This window comes from Octopus bimaculoides, chromosome 9 (genome assembly GCF_046866305.1).
Source record: "Octopus bimaculoides isolate indiv1 chromosome 9, ASM4686630v1, whole genome shotgun sequence".
Classification (NCBI taxonomy): Eukaryota; Metazoa; Mollusca; class Cephalopoda; order Octopoda; family Octopodidae; genus Octopus; species Octopus bimaculoides.
Genome location: NC_142936.1, coordinates 10,511,109 through 10,535,916, shown reverse-complemented (window position 1 = coordinate 10,535,916; position 24,808 = coordinate 10,511,109). Strand labels below are relative to the sequence as shown.

At 36.8% G+C, this 24,808-nt stretch overlaps 1 protein-coding gene across 2 annotated transcripts in view; it reads right to left on the bottom strand.

Moving 5' to 3' along the window:
- Positions 1 to 24,808, bottom strand: part of LOC106871663 (piwi-like protein 1) — a 31,633-nt gene that overhangs the window by 4,861 nt on the left and 1,964 nt on the right. For both annotated transcript variants that reach the window (XM_014918246.3, XM_014918247.3), the window contains exons 2-20: positions 20,359 to 20,433; positions 19,328 to 19,412; positions 17,931 to 18,015; positions 16,863 to 17,039; positions 15,434 to 15,629; positions 14,581 to 14,699; positions 13,444 to 13,524; positions 12,805 to 12,918; positions 11,470 to 11,661; positions 10,619 to 10,700; positions 9,511 to 9,609; positions 8,536 to 8,676; positions 6,913 to 7,215; positions 6,112 to 6,207; positions 5,134 to 5,250; positions 3,282 to 3,476; positions 2,365 to 2,556; positions 960 to 1,024; positions 144 to 321 (exon numbers count right to left, since the gene is read on the bottom strand). In XM_014918246.3, coding sequence (XP_014773732.1) covers positions 144 to 321; positions 960 to 1,024; positions 2,365 to 2,556; positions 3,282 to 3,476; positions 5,134 to 5,250; positions 6,112 to 6,207; positions 6,913 to 7,215; positions 8,536 to 8,676; positions 9,511 to 9,609; positions 10,619 to 10,700; positions 11,470 to 11,661; positions 12,805 to 12,918; positions 13,444 to 13,524; positions 14,581 to 14,699; positions 15,434 to 15,629; positions 16,863 to 17,039; positions 17,931 to 18,015; positions 19,328 to 19,412; positions 20,359 to 20,433 — 2,592 coding nt within the window. The remainder of the gene's footprint in view (positions 1 to 143; positions 322 to 959; positions 1,025 to 2,364; positions 2,557 to 3,281; positions 3,477 to 5,133; positions 5,251 to 6,111; positions 6,208 to 6,912; positions 7,216 to 8,535; positions 8,677 to 9,510; positions 9,610 to 10,618; positions 10,701 to 11,469; positions 11,662 to 12,804; positions 12,919 to 13,443; positions 13,525 to 14,580; positions 14,700 to 15,433; positions 15,630 to 16,862; positions 17,040 to 17,930; positions 18,016 to 19,327; positions 19,413 to 20,358; positions 20,434 to 24,808) is intronic.

The following is a 24,808-nucleotide window of genomic DNA, read 5'->3' as shown; positions in this document are numbered from 1 at the left end:
ATTCTAATGAACAAACATATCATCAAAATCTCAAAGCTATGAGATATTGCATGATTAATGCAAAACAATACAAATAAATAATCTGAATACTAAAGTCATTAGAGAGAGAGCTCTGAAGTTTACTCTAATCCTTAGCTACTCACCTGACATGGAGCTGGTACTCTGATTGTTCCAGGCCAATTATAATATAAGTGTGTCATTTTGTATGTTAATCTCTGAACATGGTCTACTTTCATTGCAGATGTGTCATGGACGACAATGTAATGCGTGGGGGTGACAGTTCCTTGCCGTACGTGTTGGCTCACCAAGAAAAAGTCGTACCTGAAGGAAGAAAGTAACATTCGATCAACAAACACGAAAATATTTATAAAAAGGGAATTTAGTGGCATAAACAATAGAATCCTCATCATCATTTAATGTCTGTTTTCCATGCTGGCAAACCAGAAAAGGGCACCAGGTTCCTGTCAGATTTGGCTTGGTTTCTACAGCTTGATGCCCTTCCTAATGCCAACCACTTTACAGAGTGTACGGGGTGCTTCTACCCGGCAGTAGTATGGGTACTTTTTATGTGAACCAGCACAGGTCCTTTTTTGCATGTACCAACATGAAAACTATTTAGTTTTGAGATCTTACTAGATTCTGAGTTCAAATTCCAGCATGACTGAAACAAGTAAAAGAATAAGAGTAATGGTTTCAAATTTTGCCACAAGGGCAGCAGTTTTGAAGGAGGGAATTAGTCGATTCCCCCCCCCCCCCCCCCCCCGTGTTCAAATGGTACTTATTTTATTGACCCCAAAAGGATGAAAGAGACAAAGTCGACCTCGGCGAAATTTGAACTCAGAACACTGCAACAGGTGAAATACCATTAAGCATTTCATCCGCTGTATCGACGATTCTGCCAGCTCGCAGTCTTAGACTCATTAACAATAATAATAACAGTATTATTAATTTTCACTTACCAATTCTTCCTTGTAATGCTATGATCTACAATGGTTCCAGGAGCTGGATTATCTACTTGATTTCTCTAAAAAAAAACAAAAAAAACACAGAATATTACAATTTAAATTACATCACACTAGTAGTCATAGCGATTTTGTTGTTTCGTCTTTTTCTTCATAATCATCCTTATTACTATTACTATTTTTGAGTGTTTGTAGACACTTAGCACTATAAAATAACAGTAAGAAGCTAAAAGATTAAATCGATGACCCGGTTTCAATTCATATTATTAGTGACCACTTTAGTTTATTTGCTGCAGTAATAACTTAAGAAAGTTATGAACATCACACACTCCTAATTTCATCAACAATAAAAATTCATTGAGGGATATTTTCTGCAGTTGTCAACTCTCGCCTGCTTCCAAGCAAGGTCAATATTTCTCCCATGACCAGACATATTTTTCCACAGAAGACTGGAAACAATCAGCATCACTCGTACATTGATGATGCCTGTTTTTACAACTGTCACATGATGTTAAAACAAGGATGTATATATATATGACAGTTTTTGTCTATCAAATCAACTCACAGAGCTTTGGTAGGCCTGGGGCTATAGGAGAAGACGCTTGCCTATGGTGTCATACATCGAGACTGAATCCAAGGCCACATAATTGGGAAGCAAGCTTTTCAACCACACAGTTACGCCTTGCAATATTTAATTACATTCCTTTATATTCTCAGTTGAAATCCCACAAAGAGCCATATTGGCTTTTCATGGTCAGGAGTCAAACTAAAGTACCAGTGAAAACAGAAATTTGATTAAATTGGCTGTAGTAATTTAGAAATCATCCTTATTACTATGGTCTGATACAAATAGTCCCAGCTGGGTAAGCTAATAGGTTATCAGCCTACCATTCAATGTGTTGCTTGTTCACACTGCCATCACCAGCACAGCGTTGTGTTCTTGCAGACACATTGCAGCCTGTTTAATTTCAATAAAAATGTAATTTTTTGTGTATTTTTACAATATTTCATTGCTAAATTTTAATATTTAGCGCTCATGTTATTTAAATATTCTGAAATCCATGTCAAAGATACAGAATAAAATCACCACCACCATTCTGTAACATCTGTTTTCCATGTTAGCATGAGTTGGGCAGTTTGACCAGAGCTGGCAAGCAAGAGAGCTGCACCAGGTTCCAGTCTGATTTGGCTTGGTTTACACGGCTTGGATGTCCTTTATAATTCCACCAGTGGTGCATATGGCAGTTGTGTGAAGTTTGTGATGAACCACCGATGGTACATTGTGGTGGTTAACATATTAATACCAACAAAGTTAACTTCACTCAGCATTATTCCTCTACATTGACACAATGTTGCAAGACTTAAAAATAGTAAGATCACCATCAAAAGCAAGACAGCTTACCCGATTTATAAATATCCTTGTGTTAACTCTTTTCTGTACAATAATAACCGAGAGTAAAGGACTGTAGGTATCACCAAAATGCTGGAAACACTTGGAAAGTTGCTCAACCTCGTAACCAGACACCACTGATAACTGGCTATCAGAAACGCCATCTCTGAACACTACAATACGCTTAGGCAAAATGTGATTCATCTGAAAGCCAAACAATAGCAACATTGAAAGGTTACAGACTTGCTATTCTTATACATGTGTTAGCAACAAGATCATAAAATTTCAAATTTGTGTTAAAAAAAAAAAAATCTATGAAAACCAAGAAAACCAGTGTTTCAATGGTCAAAACATTCATCTTTAACCCTTTAGCATTTAAACAGCCATATCCTGCCCAAATATTCTACTTGTTTAATGTTCCTGCTGGCTAGAACCAGCCTCTCACACCTACCTTACAATGTCATTCTAAAAATATGATTCCATCATTGAAATCTCAAAGTTACAAGATAATTCATGACGTGATTAATTCAAAATTATGCAAATAAATAAACAATTTTGGCAACGTTATCTGAATGCTAAGGGGTTAAGCGACCAACCTTGACATTTGCTAATATATTCTAATATGTGACAAAGCAGCAAAACCTGCCTGGAATTAATAGTATCTTGAATTGAAAAACAAAGGAAAGTTACACATGACACCAATTTTGAATGTTTTAATTAGAAAAGAAAGGTGAAAAAGTAAAATTAATATAGGAAATGGTATGGCTGTATTGCCTTATGCAGAAAATAAACAAAATAAGCAAAATGATACTGCTCACAATATAAACTAAGTAAAATAATAATGATATTCAATGATATGACAAAATAAAACATGATATAAATAATATATATACAATATATATAAAACAGAAGATATTGCCAAAACTGACCTCATGATATTTCTTGAGAGCTCCAATTAGGCAGGTTTTGAGGCCATCAATCAACTCCTGGTTGGGTTGCTGAAAGCAAACCCTACTGAACCACCGAGTCAAATTGTTGTTAGTACTGGCTACAAATGCACCAATTGATCGATGACCTTTCGAAGAATCATGGTACACATCAATACCTATAACCATTATACCACTCTGGAAAAGGAAAAATTTCGTCAGTTTGACAAAAATTAAAATTATAACAACAATGTAACTCACCTACAATAAATGTATTTGATTAGTTGTTAGCTTACACATGCTCGGATGCTTGTTGCAAAAATTTAGGCCCAAAATCTTTTTCCTCTCTATCTGCAGACATTAGTCAGCTAACATTCAGACTGAGCATCACCTGCATCAATCTCACCAGTTTGGGAGGGACTGCACAGGTTATGGTTAATATCTCTAAACTAACTTATGGATAAAAAAAATAAAAAAAACAATTAAGAGGCTTCAGCAAGAGCCACCCATCTTGCTAATTTTACAGATTAAAATCATTATCATCGTTTAACGTCTGCTTTCCATGCTGGCATGGGTTGGACAGTTTGACTGAGGACTGGTGAACCAGATGGCTACACCAGACTCCAATCTGATCTGGCACAGTTTCTACAACTGGATGCCCTTCCTAATGCCAACAAGTCCAAGTGTGTCAGGGTATACTGGCATCAATCACATTCAGATGGTGCTTTTTACATGCCAGTGACACAGGAGCCAGTCAAGGGGCACTGGCATCGACCACATTCACATGGTGCTTTTTACGTGCCACCGGCATAAGGAGCCAATTAGGCAGCACTGGCATCGAGCCACGCTCAAAATGGTGCTTATTACATGCCACCAGCACTGGCCATGACTACGATTTCAATTTCACCACAGCTAAATCTCTTTTGAGATATTGGGTCTTAAATCAAGAACAGGCCCAAAATTAAATAAGAGGTGTATGTTGAAAAAACAGAAGGCATGGCTGTGTGGTTAAGAAGCTCACTTTGCAATCACATGGTTTCATGTTCAGTCCCACTCTGTGACTTCTAGGGCAAATGTCTTCTACTATAGCCCCATGCCTTGTGAGAGAATTTGGTAGATGGAAACTATGTCGAAATACATTGTAGGTATGATATATGTATCTGTGTGTGAGTTTTGTTTGTCCCCCACCACCACTTGACAACTGATGTTGGTTTGGTTATGTCCTCATAGTTCAGCAGTTCGGCAAAAGATATTGATAGAATATTTTTTTTATTATATACCCAGGTCTATTCCCCATTTTTTTTAGGAGGGGGTAACCACAACAAGACACACACCAGGCATTCCATTCATTTCCCAGCTCAAAGAGGCATAGAACGCAACCCCCAATATCAGAGTATGGATGAGGAGCAGATGATAAGGAAGATGATGAAGGCTGAAGTGGTAAGCAGCAGAACCAGAATGTATGAATGGATGGATGGAGTGAGGAAAGCTTCGGTGGTTGGAGGTGCTGGGATGAGAGAGACAAGAGAATTTATAAATGATAGGAAAGCTTGGAGAGTGTTTGTGGACAGATGATTGAATTTTGATGTTGCTCAAAGGGGTACGGACAGAATAAGAACCAGTTTTAAAAATAAGTAGTAAGGTCAATAAGACAAGAATGCGAAACCACGTAGTTAGGCAGCAAACTTATTAAACCACGTAGCTACACTTGTGCCTTCTTAGCCACACAGCCACATGTGGAATGTCAGATTCATAAGAAGAGACCTAAGAACCACCAATTTATAAACCAGTCAGCAACTCATGAAATAACGAAAGAGCAGAAGATGAATATTTTCAAAGAACAAAGACAACATACCAAAGGAATGCTCAAAGCCCACAAATCTCCTCCTAATTTACAGTTGATCTGAAGAGCAATTTTTTGGGTAACACTGCGTAACTTCTGCTGTTGACTGATAGTCCTGGCAATAATGACCTGAAAATAAATATTCTGTTGAATAACACATTCATTTTTTTTTTTTATGGTTTTAGATTGCTTCTAACCATGCCATATGGCTAATAAGACTCTTTCATTTGAGAAGGGGTTTTTGCTGTTATTTCTAGCAAGTTGAGTGACAGGTAGAGCAGTGACTCTCAGCCCCTACTTTTGTTGCTTATCCCTTAATGTATTTCACCATTTGCTGCCTTTCTCCAATGTATAAAAACTGCATTTCCTTGATATTTACACATTTACGCAAAATATTGGTAAAGTTGGCTTTTTTTTAAAAATGTAAGCCAACTCATTTTTTTTTTCTAACATTTTCTTTTAATTTCAAACATAAATAAAGTTATGTATTATATTTACCCTACGGCATCACAAATATCATGCTTATTCTGGGGGTTTTTTTTTCCTGCTCTCAGCACAAGGCCTGAAATTTTTGAGGAGGGGGCCAGTTGATTAGATCAACCTCAGCATGCAACTGGTACTTAATTTATCGACCCCGAAAGGATGAAAAGCAAAGTCGGCCTTGGCAGAATTTGAACTCAGAACATGCCACGAGGAAATACCGCTAAGCATTTTGCCCGATGTGCTAACGTTTCTGCCAGCTCGCCGCTTTCATTCTAGGATAGATTTTAGAGGTTGGATCAAGCCAGCTTGAAGATAAATTGGGTAGAATATTTGGGCTAGATGTTGCCAGTTTAAATGTTAAATGGTTAAGCAGACATTATCTGCAGAAGTTTTTAAAAATCTGCTTCAGACGCAAATGGAAAAACAGTCTATTCTCCTATTAGAGTTTATGGGTTTGCAAAGCGAAATAGGTGAGAGGGTTAAGAAGTCGTAGCAAAGCAATTTTACCTGAGATGGGACAGGACACTCAACACAGCATAATTTTTTAACTGCGCTGTATTTGTCATCACGGCTTGTTGGGAAAATAATGACAACAAGTTGAAGCTGAAAAATAAGTCGGCATAAAAACAAAAACATTAAGTAGAATAAATCAGGAAAAAATTAAGAAAACATATGGGTGTCATCTCTATATAATCCTCCTTCGATCATCATCATCGTCGTTTAAGCGGACGTTAAACGACGACGATGATGATGATGATAAGCCTACCAAGTCTGTAATTTGTGCAGAATCAGAAGATCCCGTGGTGATATCAAATAAATTATTATTTGCAGCATAGCACCATAATTTGTCATTAAGTCTGATAAGTGTTTTTCTAGCTAGTAATATTATATCAATTTCAAGTGATGTAATATCAGAGAGACTTCTAGCTAAAATTATAGCTTTATTTAATATAATCGTTAGTATAGATGCATAATAGCTATTAATGTCAAATTTTCTATCTACCAAATCAACTTGCCTGTGGTTCCACACAGTAGGACTGAACTAGAAATCATGTAATTGGGAAGCAAACTTCTTAACCACACATCCACCTTTTGTGAAGTTCTTTCAAACAATCAACCATAACATACCAATGAATAAAACAAAGTGTTTTAGAAAATGAATCTAAATATCAAATTATTTTAAAATTTAATTGAAACATATAGGCAGTGTATTCTGATTTTCTAAACAAGCAATGTTCAAAAAGTTACCCCGTTTCCTCATTTCTCACCTTGATACACATAATTTCAAAATATGACATTTAAACTCACATTCTTATGGATAGTTTCTCTTAAAAGACGAATCAGTGTCTCTGTACGCTGGTCTCTGGTCTCAATCAACTTTGGCTGGGAAACATCAATTCCCATCGGTCCAGTCACCTTCATCATCATAGATATGTAATCTTTTGACTTTCCAATGTCTTGTTTACAAGTTATCACTACCCAGTTCTGCAAAGGCACTGGGGTTATGACAGATGCACGGCTCAGATCCCGTCCCCAATCAGCTTCTTCGGAGGCAACAAAATCTCTTTCTCTCATGATTATCCTCTCTGGTTGGAAATATCTTCCTTCAATCTGTTCAATTACACAAACAAATGTTTAGAATAAGAAATATTTACAGAATAGGATAAAGCAGCTAGTCAGACCAAATTTTGAAATAGTAAATTAAAGTGATTTTAAATTCTCAAATGCAGGATAATGCTAATAATATAGCCTGAACAGGATAAACTACCCCTATTTTGCAGAAAAAAGTGTGGGCAGCCAGCCAATCTTTTTATAATGGCAAACAACCACAAATTTATTAAGTAAGAGATATAATCAATACCAGTATATTACAGGTAGTTTTCCATCAATAAGAGAAAGGTGAAAGGTAAAATCAACTGAAAAAGGACTGGGAAGGCAATACATAGAGTGTTAGAGCTAAAAGGAATTTAGTTTGGTTTTCTAGCATTTCTGTCAGTCCACAAGAATTTATTGCTAAAGCAATATCTTTCTAGCCTGTTCAACATTCAGGCAATAATGTAGCCTTTTGTCAAATTTGGAAACTTTTATTCATAAAATAAAATATAAGAAAAGAAACCACAACTCAAACCCAAGTTCTCTATCTCGTTAATTTTTATCTTTTACAGGTTTCAGTCATTAGACAGCGGCCATGCTGGGGCACCACCATGAATTTTTAGTCAAATGGATCAATAATCAAAACTGCAAAATCCAGCAAACTATTTTTGGCAATTTTTTGCAATGAATAACGGTCATCATTGAGAGATGATACTGGAGGAAGCAATTGCAAAAAATTCTCCAAAACAAGTCAGAGATCTGTTTGTAGATCTTCCCATTTGAGGTCAGTAGCTTAAAAGCCGCCCCAACAGGCAGCTTTTAAGCTAGTATTGCTATATAGTAGGACACCCCTTTTCATGGAGGCTCAAAATATCTCAGCTGCTAATTATGTACCAATACTAAACACTGGGAAAAAGCTGAACTCTAACCTATTCCACGCTAACCATGCCACAGTACAAATCATTGTGACTTCACATCATCACCATCAGCCACTTGCCCCCAGTGTCTAGGGGTCAGTTTGCCAAAACTCATCAGTTCCCTCTATGTGGTGCTTCATGAAAACTATCAACACCAAAAGACTCACATGTTAAAGGAGAGAACCTCATTAATTGCTAAATCAGTCTTAAAAATACAAGCAGAGTTTGGTGTTAAGTACCTTCGCAAAGAACAACACTTGATACAATAGGATACAAAACAAATTAACCACAAATCAGAAATGATTCTTCAGGCTCATAGTAATCAAACTTATTTCTTTTTATGAATATACACAAATGGGCTGCAATGTGTTCATGTCTTGCAGTAACAGATCTCAGAAAATAGAAGAAGGGTCTAACTTACCTGAATACTAGCATCTTCAAAATAAAGACCCCAGTTAGTCAGTTGTTGCATTGCATCTTCATTAGATTTGATAGACTCGACAAACCGGTTCAAAGTTAGCTGTCTCTGCATTGGTGTCACTCGGGTGTGAGCTGCAATGTCCTGTAAACAAAGAAGTCTCAATTTAGACCAACTGTAGATATACAGCATTAGGATAGAAATATCATTTCAGTTTGTTTAAAACAAAAGTGTTTTCCTTTTACCACTTTTCATATTGACATTTCTTAATGCATAAGATGCTCTCAGCAACTACAGCTATTTCATCATCATTATCTAACATCTATTTTTCCATGCTGATATGGATTGCATGGTTTGACAGGAGCTGGTACGGCCAGGAACCATAACAGGTTCTGTCTGTTTTGTCATAGTTCGATGACTGAATGCCATTTCTAATGCCAACCATTCTATGAAGGAACCGCAAAAGTTTAGCCAAACAATTATTCTATGATGAAAGGAAATAACCCAGAAATCGCGATACACAGATATTGTTTTGAGCTGAGTGGAGGTGCTAGATTCCCTTGTTCGAAAATATAACAACACAGATCGTGTTGCATAGCCAGCTGGAGACCATGTCTCTTGGGGCTAAATTACAGCAGCATTAGTCCTAAACAAGGACTGCCATGTTATGTTGGCAAACAATCTTTACAAAAATGTACTGTTCTCACGTTGTGAGAATCAAAAATAGTAATTTTCTAATGTTTGGATCTGTCTTGCATGCATCATCATCATGCTGAACTTATTAACATAGAGTAAGTTATTGAAGAAATGTCATTTTCTTCAATATACATCTATATACTATTTCTAATAACATATTGAACTATGTACATATTTCTAGTAAATTTTTTGATAATCAAAATATGAAATATATTTATCATTTTTCATGTGAATTGCATATCTGAAAAAATTAACTTTTTTTAAAACCAACATTTAACTTACTTTCATGACCCGAAAGTCAGACCGCATGTCGTCAGTTAAACCTGTCATATAACAGAACTCTGGGATAAGACAGATTAATTCACTCTTTACAGGACCATCCTGGAAAAAATAAGAGAAATATTCCATTAATAAAATGTAATTCAAAACTGAAGTAACATCACTTGTGTAGTTATTCAGATTATAAACATTACTAGTGATTTTAGCACAAAGTTTCAATAAGTCCAATGGTCTTGACTTGCTCCACATGAGCCTGGAAGAAGCAGATATTTGTTGGTACTCTTTTACTTGTTTCAGTCAGTACTTATTTTTCTGAGTCTGGCACTTATTTTACCACTCACTTTTGTCGGATTGCTATGTTACAGGGATGTAAACAAAACAATATTGTCAAGTAGTGTGGAATAAACACACACATGTATGTATGTATATATATATATATATATACACACACACACACATGACAGGCTCCCAAACAATTTCTAACTACCAAATTCGCTAACAGTTATTGGTCAGCCCAAGGTTTTATGTACAAAGTGCTGTACAGTGGGACTGAACCCAAAACCATGCGGCGACAAAGTGAGCTTCTTAACCACACAATTTTCCATGATGGAATAGTGTATGTGTGTGTGTGTATTCATACATACACACATATATACTTATGAAGGATCAGCTTCTTAGTTCTGTCAACCAAATTCCATTCACGAGATACTGATCAAACAGCAGCTATGATAAAAGACACTTGCTGAAGGTACTACACAATAGGCTTGAACCTGGAACCACATGGTCACAAAACAAATTTTTTCTCCATACAACCAGACCCATGTCCATCTCATTTTTATAGCAGTAGATATAATGAGAAAACCATTTTTCTAGATAGAATGTTATTAAATACATTGGCCCACTGAGCTGGTATCAATTAATACAAAAATTCTGAGAGACACAGAGGTTCTTATAAGTTAGAACAAACTCCTGCTTTTTTCTAAGCAATTTTCAGAATACCTAACAAGAACTTGTACCCACTACCCCTGGATCCGAGCTGATACCTATTTCCCTCAACAGCAGTTATTTCAATGAAAGCCTGCTTAAAGGATGTCTGAAGAGTAACACTTACCCCATGTTGCAAAGCTTTTTTTTTTGGTTTATGTATGAGAAGTGGCTGGTTTGTGTCACTAATTTCTCGATTGTACTGCTTCCTGGAAATTTAGAATAATTTTAGTCTGGTAAGTGGACGTGTCACAAGGTATACCCAAAACATAATATACAGTAAGATTTCTATCTACCAATTGGCACAATCATTACCGTGACAGGCAAATCAATGACAGCAGATTTTTTTAAAATTTGTCATTTATTCTATTGGTCTCTTTTTGTTAAACCACAAATTATGGGGAGATAAAAACCAGTATTGGTTGTCAGCAGTGGTGGAGGCAAACATACACACAAACACATAATGAGTCATCCCATAAATAATGCATTTTTTTTTATACATTTATTTTTCAAAAAGCTGGACTGGCTCTTGTGCAGGTGGCACGTAAAATACACCATTTCGAGTGTGGCCGTTGCCAGTACCGCCTGACTGGCCCTCGTGCTGGTGGCACGTAAAAGCACCCACTACACTCTCGGAGTGGTTGGCGTTAGGAAGGGCATCCAGCTGTAGAAACTCTGCCAGATCAGATTGGAGTCCTCAGTCAAATCATCCAACCCATGCTAGCATGGAAAGCGGACGTTAAACGCCGACGACGATGATAATGATAAACAAAGTTCTTTTTTAATCTAAAATATACTCTCCTTCATTTTCTACAATGCTCTTCCATCTATCTGGTAGACTTGCAAGAAAGCTTAACGTGTGCAATAGCAGACCGAACAGATTGGAGAGAATGAGTCACGGTGATCCATGAAATAAACATGACCAGATGATGATAATATCCCTATCAAAAGATAAGCAAAAAGACATTCAGTAATTACCTGTAATACTCTATAAAAGAAATGCTTTCTTTTGAACCCGAAGAAACGAATTTATTGTTTGGACTCATATCCCACGCGATATCATCAACTCTATATGTCTTGTTGTTATAGCGGGTAAGCACCACTGATCCAACAATTGTTCGCATGGCATTGTCTCTGAAACGAGCAGCATCTTGTCGCACCAAAGAAACCCTAGAACAAAAGAAAAAAAAAAAAAATTTATGTAGACTAATGCACAATTCTTTCGTTCAGAAGAGTTAAAGAAACATGAAATTCAGTCAAATTCTCTCGGCCAATCGAACACCTGACCATGATCACCATTTTAGTATCCTCTTCTCTATGCTTGCCTAAGTCATGGCTACATCAATGATCTGACAATATTTGTCTCTCTTATTCAATATGGCAATATCCGGCCGACGGTGTTCGATTACTCGATCCGTCTGAAAACCATAGTCCCAGAGTATCATTACTTTTCTATCCTCCTGCTTAACTTTATTTGGTACATACACATACCAGGAATTTATTGGGACACATTTACTACAACTACAAGTCCTTCTCTTTGTCCAAAATATGTTGTCCATAGGTTATTGGAAAGGAGTAACATTCATTTACAACTTTCACACAATGTCAACGCAAGAAAAACACAACACACACACATGATGTGAATTGTGCTAGAAAAACGGTTTATCCTTTATACTATCAGACGGCTTTTTAAGCTAGCTCCTATGGAGGGCTCTTCATTGAGCCTTGGGCCCAACAATGACACTTCATGCATTGAGTACATATTAAATTTTATTAAACTTGACCAATATTTTTCAGAGTGGTTGGCGTTAGGAAGGGCATCCAGCTGTAGAAACTCTGCCAAATTAGATTGGAGCCTGGTGTTGCCATCCGGTTTCACCAGTCCTCAATCAAATCGTCCAACCCATGTTAGCATGGAAAGCGGACGTTTAAACGATGATGATGATGATGAACAGTTTTTATCAAAACAATGATTTAATTTGTCTATTTGGAACTTATTGTAAAGCTGCATGATAAACAACATTCTTTTTGTCTTCCCATTCAGAGTTCAGTACAATGATTTTTCTGTCTAACCTCTTTCTTTCTCTTGATTGTTTTCAACCATCACACCATCATCACAACTGCCATACACACACCATTCAGACTTCTGATGCTGCCGCCTTCCCCTCCCCCACCATCACCAGTCTTTCACATCACTTACTATCACCATTATCCAGCTTATTTAAACTAAGAAAACTAGTTATAGTATAATGAATGTCTACTTTCCAGTATTTTTATCACAGACATAGCACATATAAGACAATAAAGACTTACAAAACATCAAGAACTGTCTCTTTGCGGAGCACTTTATGAGAAGCATCTGCCATTAACAGGAGACCACCTTCGTGTTCTTTGATGGCAGTAATATAACCAGGCCAAATTTCTAATCTGAATAAAGAAATAAAACATCAATTTTAGTATTTATGCAATTAAGATCAATTCAGAGAATAACAATGATACGTCTTACAGATAAAATAGAACATTTTATAATGTTTCTTTTCTGGAAACTCGCTGCATACTGGCAGCTGATGACTCGCAGACCGGCACCCGTCTGTGGACCACCACTTTGAGTAGCACCGATGCAAAGTAAGTGTAACAAATAATCCAGAATCCTTATCCAGTACCGGATTGATCCCTAAATCTAATCATTTCGTGCCAGTCACTGATGTAAAGTAAATGTAACAAATAATCCAGAATCCTTGTCCAGTACCGGATTGATCCCTAAATCTAATCATTTCGTGCCAGTCACGAGGCCAAACATCCCTGAAAGTTTCATCCGAATCCCTCCAGCAGCTCTTGAGATATCTTGTCTATGGAGAAACAAACAAACAAACACAACTGAAAACAATAGTTCTGCCTTCGCTAAGGCAGAGGTAATTAGTTAATTTTCTTACGTTATCATAGATTACTTACTTATGCTGTGGTACAGAAGTTGGTGTGTTTGGGTTGTAGTAGTAGCGCCCAACTTGCTTCATTTGCAGTATACTCATCACACTGTGAGGACAAGGAACAGAGGTTAAGATGATAGATACGGTTCAATAAATACAAAGACACACATATAAGAAGATATCACAAACCACAGTGATTGAGATGACAGCGAATCATTACAATTTAGTCTCCCTACATACAGGACCTTGCATCAAAACGAAAAAAAAAAAAAAAAAAGGTGGGGGTGGTCTGTATAGAGAGAGAAACTGCAACAAGTGTTTTGGAATTAGAGAAATTTGTATAACATCTAAATATTACATCTACCCTGGATGGCTGCTAAATTTGTCGAAGATAGTCTCCCCAGTTTCATTTTTTAATATACAGTAAGCACTCGCCATATCATGCTTCATCTATCACGGATCTTTCTGGCTAACATATGTAAATTTATATCATGGACTCCTCAGTACATCACAGGTTTCTGCAGTCAATGGGTATTTATATTTTTTTAGATTTTAATTATTTCTGTGGTAAAATAAGCATTTTCACGCCTATTAATTAATAAATAAAAATACAGTGCAGTACTGCAGTGTAACACATTAATTAAAATATATTAAGAGAAAACACTTAGTGTACCGTAGATGAGTAAACAAAAAATTGCACATACTGTATGGTAAATAAAACTTGGGCGGTGAGTGTGTGGTGGTGTTTTCTATTTATAATAAAATATATGCAAATTATAAAAATAATAATAAAAAATATACAGTACAGTACTGGTTCTAATTCTCAGATTTTCACCTATTGCGTTCCACACCTGTGATAGTCAAGGGATTACTGTACAGAATAATGATAATCTTTCAGCCACCACCTGCTCTCTTTCCCAACATACTTTCTCTTCAATATCATTTTACCTCTCCAAATTTTCATGTCATAAGGACAGCTTATCCATTAGCAACAGGACCAACACTACTTGACAACTGGCATTGGTTCGTTTATGCTGCTGTATCTTAGCAGTTTGACAAAAGAGACTGATAGGCTGTCAGGCTTAGAAATAATTTGTATTTAACAAGCGAAACTGTTAGACACAAGAATTATTTCTATGATGGTTACAAACACTTCACTTACCGACGGAACATGATATTGTATAACGGTATACAAGATTCAGATTTCAAGACTTTAACCATTTTGATAGTGATGGTAATTTTCTCTCCATCAGACAGACGTGTTGATGCCAACACTGTTTCCTAGAAAACAAGGGAAATGAAAATTATGAAAACAAATTCAAGAAACAACAAAGTATTTAAATTAATTCATGGTTTACAAGAAAGATGTGTAATTTTTCAAGTTGACTGCACAGTATTCATCCTGTGCTGGTGCCACATAAAAAGTACCCAGTACACACATTGGCATTAAGACGAGAATCCATGACAAAGCAGACAACTGGAGCTCAATACAGCTCCTGTCAAACCATCTAACCAGGGCCAGCATGGAAACCAGACATTAAATGATGAAGCTGATCATCAACAGGTTTTAAACCATCAAGAAAAAGTGAGGCTAATGGTGTGTGTACATATATATACCTCTATTTTCTATCTGTCTGTGTGTGCATCAACAGCATACACATATATGAATGCATGTGCCAGTAGCATTCATTTGAATCTTGCTCTCTCTCTCTATTGCACTTTTGCCATCCCTTTTCCACAGCAAGATAGATTTTTTACACCACAGGAATCTATCATTAGCATGGTCCCTGGTCACATGCATACACACTTTGGGATACCGTGTGATCTGTAGCAGCTAATTTTACCATCAATTGTTGCAGAGGATTCGCTGACCAATTCGCCACCGATTATCAGGGGCATATGTAGCCTGGGTTTGAAGTGGGTGGTGATTTGTTTGTCTGAAACATTTCAAAGCAATGCTCCAACATGGTCAGTGTCCAATACTGAAATAAGTTAAAGTAAAAGACACTACTCACTTGATTTGGTAATTTAATTGGAAGGTAAAGTATTGCGCCATCAAAGGCTCGAGTTTTGCCTGTTACATCAGTATGTTCATACAACATCTTGTAGCGAACGCTTTTGCTGTCGATTTCAGGGTTAAATGACACATGGTACTGGAACACTCCTTCGTTTCTAGTCTTAATTCTTATATAATTAGCAGACAGTGGTATCCTGTAAAGATATGATATCAATGTCATAACACAGACAATTGTAACAACAGTAAAAGATTCACGTTTAAAACAATAATTCAGTGTTGATTCAATACACCTCTAGCTTTTAATTAATCACCTGTAATATCTTAAATTTAAAAACAAGCAGATATAAAATGACGAAGTTCGTTATCATCATTGTTTTAATGTCCATTTTTCCATGCTTACATGGGTCAGACAGAATTTACGGGGAATTTTTTTTATAGCTGGATGCCCTTCCAGTCACCAACCCTCACCTGTTCCTGAGTAAGGTAATATTATTCAATGACAAGACATGTTTTCACAGAAAATTCCATATCCATACTCAGTATGGATATGGAATTTAAAAGAAAAGGCATTTTCATTCCACAATGCTTAGCTATAGCTGGAGCCAGGTATTAATAGGTATTATTGCAAGGAGTGACATGACTTGATCCAAGGACAACCACTATGCTAAGTTGCTATGGTAACATGACAGTTGGCAGCGGTTGTATCATCCTCATGTATCCATTTCCCATGCCACCATAGGTTGGATAGTTTGGCAGGATGCGGCAAGGCCAGGAGCTGCACCAGGTTCCATAGTCTGTTTTGGTTTAACTTCTACAGCCAAACACTTGACAGAGTGTACTGGGTGTTTTTTCCATGGCAACATCATCAGTGCTGGTGCTTTTTATGTGGCACCATCAACGATGCTTTCTATGTGGCACCATCAACAATGCTTTCTATGTGGCACTATCACCAGTGCTTTTTACATGGCACCATCACCAGTGCTTTTTACATGGCACCATCACCAGTGCTTTTTATATGGCACCATCGCCAGTGCATTTTATGTGGCACCATCACCACTGCATTCCATGTGGCACCATAACCAGTGCATTCTATGTGGCACCATCACCAGTGCATTTTATGTGGCATCATCACCAGTGCATTTTATGTGGCACCATCACCAGCGCTTTTTATATGGCACCATCACCAGTGCATTTTATGTGGCACCATCACCACTGCATTCCATGTGGCACCAGCACCAACAGGATTACCAAGTAGCTTGCAAGAGAAGCACCCCATCAACTGGGAGTGGGGTAGTATGGGAAGGGAGGGGCTTTGTGCAAGTTGAGAGGTTTAAGGTATAGTGGGGGAGGGCCCAGATATAGGTATCTTGCTGTATATCTATTAAAAAAAAAAAAATCACAATGAAAAAAATACTTGCAACACTTACTTTTTACCTTTGGTGCCTCTGTGCGATTCAGAAAGGTCGTGCTGTGGAGAATAGAGGTCTTCAACTGAAACACTGCTTTGTCTTGAGAGTTCTTGCGAGCTATTTTTACCAACAGCTGGAGCATTTGATGATAAAGAGGAACCCAAAGGTCTTTCAATGGGTTGTTTTTTGGCAGCACTAAATGGAAACAAAAAATAACATAAAAGATGATCAACTTACTTGAGGCATCCTTATAGTAAAACCACCTGTCACACAGTTATCACTTAAGATATCATTGGGTTTTAGCCCTACCTTCTAAGATACTACAGCCATACAACAGTACCAGATAACTAAGGCCCTGATAGCTACTATCACTCAGGGCCACAAGGGGTGACAATGAGGTATCCATACTCCCTAAAAATTCCTGTACTCCTGAGCTGGATCTTCACCACCAGCTGCAGTTTAATGTCTTAGCCAGAACATGCACATTAATATACTAAAACTGCTATTGTATCATATACTGGCTACAACATATATATTGATGGTCTAGGAAAACAGGAAGAAATGATCTTCAATATAAAGGAATACAAGTCAAACTACTATGAAGTATTAACCACATTGCATTTTCCATAGTAAATGTGATTGCTTATTTTTTAAATGACATTGTAGGGTAGGTGTGAGAGGCCAGATCTGACTGATTTGAAGATAAAACAAGTAGGACATTTTGACCAAATATGGCCCAGTGGTTAGGGCAGTGAACTCGCGGTTGGAGGATTGCGGTTTCGATTCCCAGACTAGGCATTGTGTGTGTTTATTGAGCGAAAACACATAAAGCTCCACAACGATCCAGCAGGGGGGGGGGGGTGGGGGGGGGTGGCGACCCCTGTTGTACTCTTTCGCCCCAACTTTCTCTCACTCTTTCTTCTTGTTTCTTGAGTAAAGCTGCGATGGACTGGCATCCTGTCCAGCTGTAGGGGAACACATATGCCATAGAAACCGGGCCCATAAATAAAAATAATGGCTGGTTTAAATGCAAAAGAGTTAAAGCAGTGTTCCTAGATAAAAACATAAAATATATATTTAACTTACTTAGTCAAAGCTTGCATTGCTGCCAATCCACGACCTATGGGCACAGTAGCAGGCAAGAGAGGTTCTGGAAATGGACTCTCAGAATCTGAAAATACACAAAATAATGTTAGGAAACAACACTGTTTCAACAAAAATCTCTCAACTGAATGGTAAGTGACTACTGGTTTTACTATACTGCATGGATGACATTCTGAAGTTAAAGCAACATCATTCATCACAGATATAAGAGTTTGTTTTTCATGCTGCAACAGTCTCAACCTATGGTTCTTAAGCAAGGTCCATATAAGATTTTGACGTTCACACAAGCAAAATAGTAAATTGGGGGGTCCATGGTAGTATTTTAGTGGCCCACGGAAAAATTTTGCTTTAGATGATTTTATTGCAAGAAACAGCTACATTTCTTTCTCTAATGTTTTACATAGTTCAACCATGGCACCTGTGCCCAGCATCGCCTTCCTGGCACTTGTGCCGGTGTCACGTGTAAAGACATTCGAGCGAGATCGTTGCCAGTGCCGCTGGACTGGCCCCTGTGCAGGTGGCATGTAAAATACACCATTTTGAGCGTGGCCGTTGCCAGTACTACCTGACTGGCCTTCGTGCCGGTGGCATGTAAAAGCACCCACTACACTCTCGGAGTGGTTGGCGTTAGGAAGGGCATCCAGCTGTAGAAACTCTGCCAGATCAGATTGGAGCCTGGTGCAACCTTCTGGTTCGCCAGTCCTCAGTCAAATCGTCCAACCCATGCTAGCATGGAAAGCGGACGTTAAACGGTGATGATGATGATGATGATGATGAACTAGTTCTCTATTTGCGAAAAATGAAATTACTTTCTTGCCAACCCAATTATATGTGTGTGATTTTGTGTCTGTGTTTGTACCCACCTCACTGCTTGACAACTGGTGCTGGTATGTTTGTGTACCCTTAACTTAGTGGTTCAAGAAAACAAACCAACAGACTACGTACTAGGCTTAAGAAATAAGTTGATTTGTATGGTTAGTGCTCCAGCATGGCTGCAGCTAAATGAGTAAAACTGGTAAAAGAGTAAGCAACAAGATATCAAAAAGTGATGCAGTACAACCGTTTCAAGTGGCTCTATTTAATTGAAAAATGCAATCATTGCATCATAAATAAATAAATAGAATTTTAATTTTAATCCGACTGATTAAAATTCTATTTATTTATATATATATATACCACATAATTTTTTATGCACAGCTCATAGGGGCTGGCCTTCATACAAAGATAAAATTCTTTATTAAGATGTAAAATGCTTAAATTTTATATTATAACAAAATGAAAAGAAACGAATACCTATATTCTATACATCATAACTTGGCCTAATAATAATAATAATAATAATAATAATACAAAACTGTTAAGAAAGAATCTGAACATACCTGACTGTTCTTTCAATGCACAGGCTTCCATTGCCCGTGTTAAGGCAAGGCCACGTCCAAAACGGGATAAATCAGCAGATTTTTGCTGGAAATAGCAAAGATTTACTACATCAAGAAACAATTCATTTGTAAGAGAGAATACATGGATGCAGGAAGGGTGTCCAGCAGTAAAAAATTTGGCTCAACAGATTTCGTCTAACCCATGCAAGCATAGAAAAGTCAACATATGATGATGATGATGATGATGAGACAACCTGGCTCAAGCAAAATGATGTGCCCAGGGACTAAAGTTTGAACTTATGATCATGTGGTTTTCAGTCTTTAACATTAACCTACAGTTATTAATATGCTTCTCAATTTTATCAATGTACAAAATGTATTTATAGATGCATCACTTTATAGCTCAGCCATGTGTAGCTAAGAAGCTCGCTTTGCAATCATGTGGTTTCAGGTTCAGTCCCAATGCATTTTACCTCGAGCAAGTGTCTTCTACTAACCAATAAATGAATTTGGTAGACAGATAAGGTGGCGAGCTGGCAGAGACGTTAAGCACACCAGGCGAAATGCCTAGTGGTGTTTTGTCTGTATTTACATTCTGAGTTCAAATTCTACCGAGGTCGACTTTGCCTTTCATCCTTTCAGGGTCGATAAATTAAGTACCAGTTGCGTACTGGTGGGGGTCTATCTAATCAATTGGCTCCCTCCCCCAAAATTTCAGGCCTTGTGCCTAGAATAGAAAAGAATTTCGTAGACAGAAATTGTGTGGAAGCCTATCACATATACATATATATGTGTGTGTGTGTGTGTGTGCATTTTTGCGGTTTCTCCCCAACCTATTATTTAACAACTGGTGTTGGTTTGTTCATGTTCCGCATAACTTAGCAGTTCAGTAAAAGATAACAATAGAATGAGTACCAGATTTATAAAAAAACAAAAGTACTGGGGTTGATTTGTTCAATAAAAATCATTCAAGGTGATGCCCCAGCATGGCAGGTGTCCAATGACTAATACAAAGGATAAAAGATACTTACCATTTCTTGCTTCTTTTTTAGGGCTTGTAGCAAGGTGGCACCCCGACCACCTCGTGCAAAGTTCTCCATTTTGTTCTAGACAAGAGAAAAAAAAAAAAACAAAAAAACATAAGTGACATGTCAATCTTTTTAAAATGATGGTTAAGAAATAATGCAAAAAAAATGTATTTCATGCAATAACAGAATAACTTAAATTATCATTATTATAATAAATATATTAAAAAAAACCTACGAAAGAAGTAATGTCATCATCAAAATCATATTTTATATGCCAATGTTACTTTGTTTTAATCCGTGGCTGTGTGGTAAGTAGCTTGCTTACCAACCACATGGTTCTGGGTTCCGTCCCACTGCGTTTATGCATTTGTGTACATTTAAACTAATTAAATATTATTTTACAGAATAATAGAATCAAAAAAGGAAAGCAGCCAAAGTGACTTGAAACATACACTCAGTTTATGAGAAAGAATACTTGAATGAAAGAACTTGCAGAAGATGGTTTGTAAAATTCAGAAGTGGAGATTTCAGCCTTGAAGATGAAGGTCAAACAGGACGTCCAGTTGAGTTTGATGATAAGCTCCTTGAGGCAAGGCAATAAAGCTTAGTTCAAACCATACAACTGTTCATCATCATCTTCAACAACTTGGAAAGGTTCCTAAACTTGGAAAATGGGTGCCTCATGAATTGTCCGAAAGCAACCGCAAATCCCGAGTTGACATCTGCTCTACTCTCCATTCTCACAAACTTGTCTCATCCTTTTTGGATAGACTTGTGACTGGTGACGAAAATGGATCTTCTATCAAAATGTTAAATGTCGTAAACAGTGGCTTGGTAAAAAGGAAAGTACTCAACCACAACCGAGAAGGGAACTTCATGGGAAAAAGGTTCTTCTCTCTATCTGGTGGGATTGCAAAGGAGTAATTCACTTTGAATTGTTATCACCTAAAGCTACAATCAATGCTCAAGTCTACTGTCAGCAATTGGAGCGTTTGAACCAAGTTTTGAAGAAAAAAAGACCTGCTTTAGTGAATCGAAGAGCTTGATTGGGAAAAAATTCCTCATCCAACTTATTCTCCTGACATTGCTCCTTCGTAGTTTATAGAATCATTTGGGAAGGAAGTCATAGATAATCAGGGAAAGTACATTGATGATTAAATTTCAATTAAATTTGTTTTCTTTATTCAAAATTCAGATAGAACTTATGGTATGACCTGATATATCATCATCATCATCATCATCGTTTAACGTCCGCTTTCCATGCTAGCATGAGTTGGACGATTTGACTGAGGACTGGTGCAACCAGATGGCTACACCAGGCTCCAATCTAATTTGGCAGAGTTTCTACAGCTGGATGCCCTTCCTAACGCCAACCACTCAGAGAGTGTAGATATAGATATATATATATATATATATATACATTATTATAAAATATGGTAATTAATCATATATTAATTAATATCGATTAATTATCAGGAGGCCAGCACATCTAAAGAATCAAAGAGATTCAGAAATAATATCTGCAATCTCAGGGGATTAAGGTAGTGGTCAACGATATATATATAAATTATACACATACACACACTCATATATTTGTGCTTTTGTGTTTGTTCCCTATCACTGTTTAATGACCTGTATTGGTTTGTTTACGTCCCCATAACTTAGCAGTCTTGTCTTTAGAGTTAAGTATCTTAGAGGGCGCAGAGGAATATATTCAGGAACTATACAAAGCTAACTGTATTGCGAAGTTGTGGTTTGAGGTGACATGGACACACGCACATGTGTGGATGTGTGTATATATATATATATATATATATATTTATATAACATACATAATAAAAAAACCCACAGCCCAAGCTCTGAAACAGAAAACGGTTCCAAATGGGGAAAAAGGCGACTGATTACTTTACTTTATATGCATTATCTAAAGAGTTACGAAGAAACATAGTCTCGAGTGAGGAAGTAGAGCATTAAAATTTACCATATTTAAGCCAAAAAAGGTGGGACGGTCATGATAGGAACGCTTTATAAAAAAAAAAAGGTCGGTATTTAGAAATGCTGACAGCGTATTAAATAAATGGCGGTATCCTGTTTTAAGCAAAGCATATAACCGTTCTAAACGCTTATTTTTTATTTCATTACATGTGTTTATGGGGTGAAAATAGTGAAAAATAAATATCAAAACATGTCAGTGACAAAGAAACGAGGAAGGTATCAGGTAGTCGTGAGATGTGCCAAAACTAACAGCTAACTGGCCCTTAGAATCACACACTCGACATAATCCTATGTATACCCGTGTGTAGAAGACAAATTTCGCAAATATTTTCTGAAAATTTCCCCCCCCAAAAAAATTATAAAGGGTTATATGGGGGTGATTAACCATAACTTGGACAATTAAATTTCGTCAACATGACCGTAACCCGCAAAACGAGAGCATTAGAGATTTTTTAAGGTAGTGTTAGGGTTAGGGTTAGGATCAGGGTTACGGTTAGGTTTACCCTGTGGATCTATATAAAAACCGGGGGGGGGGGGGTCGAAATTTTGAAAAAAAATTTCCAGAATCGGATTCTCCAGGGTCTGAAACATAGGATTCCGTAAAAATAACAAAATTTAAAAGGGGGGGGGGGGTATACCCAGATTACATATACTCCATCTCCACCATATATGCACACACGTTTGAGAAATCAGTTTGACTTTCACATATAGGGCGTAGTCTGCAAAAACGACCTCAAAGTCCCGCCACCACATAAAGGGTACTTTATTTCCTGTGTTCTTTAAGTGGAAATTATGAATCTCGCGGTTTCGATGGGGGGGTTTTTCCATAACAAATTTCAAATTTTTGAAAAAGATTTATGTATATATTTTGGCACCCCACAACTCTTCTACATCCTTTTCCTTTCCTACGACGCATGGGGCTTCGAAGAAACAGCCAGGTCCAAAACTTCGGCTGTATAAACCTTGTTTACATTTAGCCTACACGTGGTTCACCTTAGACAATTTCAAAACAGGGGTAGAACTAATTATTAACGACTTGTTGAGATAATCTGCTTGACTTTAATTATTTGTCTTCCGACTTCAGTTTATCTAAGATGTAATTAGTATGGTGGCATCATTAAATTGAAGCATTAAAAATCATAATATCGACGACGCCATGATAGTTGACAATAATGTCTAAAGAAAACATACACAGGATGTGTGTGTGTGTGTGTATATAATTATATATCTATCTGTCTATATATATATATAAGATTAGGGATAAAATCCAAAATTACAGGTATAAACTCAATTAAAATCAATTTATTGTGCTTTTAATTAATAATTTTTCTATATGTGATAGTGGATTTTCATCGATGAGTTCATGAACCTTGGTTCTTTTCCCTAAAACTATATATATATATATATATATATATATATATATATATATATATATACACTATGTATATGTATATATATATACATATACACACACACATGTATACACCAAACATATTCGTACACACACATTCATACATATATATATTCACACCAATATATGCATATACATATATACATACACACACTATATATATGTACGTACACATATCCATGCACACATATATATGCATAAAACACACAAATAGTCATATACATATGTATACATACATAGAAGCGCTATATTTCAAAATGAAAATAATCAGAACAATTTACTGACTTGTGCTCGCCATAAACCTACCACAAAGTTTGAGACGATCATCCGTATATGTAACCAACATAAGCATTTCTCATCCTCCTTAAAATATCTTAACTTTCTCAGCGAATCCATCACAAAATGATTGCTTAAAGAACAAACTTACTGAGAGAAAACGACATAACTGTTTTTATCATGTCCAGCCGCTAATTCAAATTTTCGATATGGTCGCTTTTTCCTATACATCACTCACTACATCGTAATGTTTTCCTCATACGACTCGCTATATGTCACTAAGAAATAGTTAAACCTTTTGTTACCATATTTCTGTTGAATTACACTGCTTTTGCTTTAATTAATTTCGGAAATAGTAAAGAATTTATTAAAACAGTCGTCGTTATCAAGCTGGTGTTTGGAACTTCAATTAACATGAAATATGGACTAAAGGCTTTAATTCAGATTACTTTACAACAGAAAGTTTGTATCATAGAACCAGAGGCGATTTCGGATGAGTTGAAACCAAAGGGGTTTTGGATGGGTATGTTTAATTATGGTTTTATTTGCTTAAAGGTAAAAATTTAACGAAACCTTTCGCAACCAGCATTGAACATTATCAAACCATGTTAATACCGCTTCCACATGTTATTACATATATATATAAAAAAAGAAAAGGAAAATGTTTGAAGAGTCCGTTAAGGTATATCAAATATATATTCTTAAAGGGACAAAAAGGTGATGTACAAAACAGAAATTATGCAGTTTGGTGTTATTAATTAGATAAAAAGG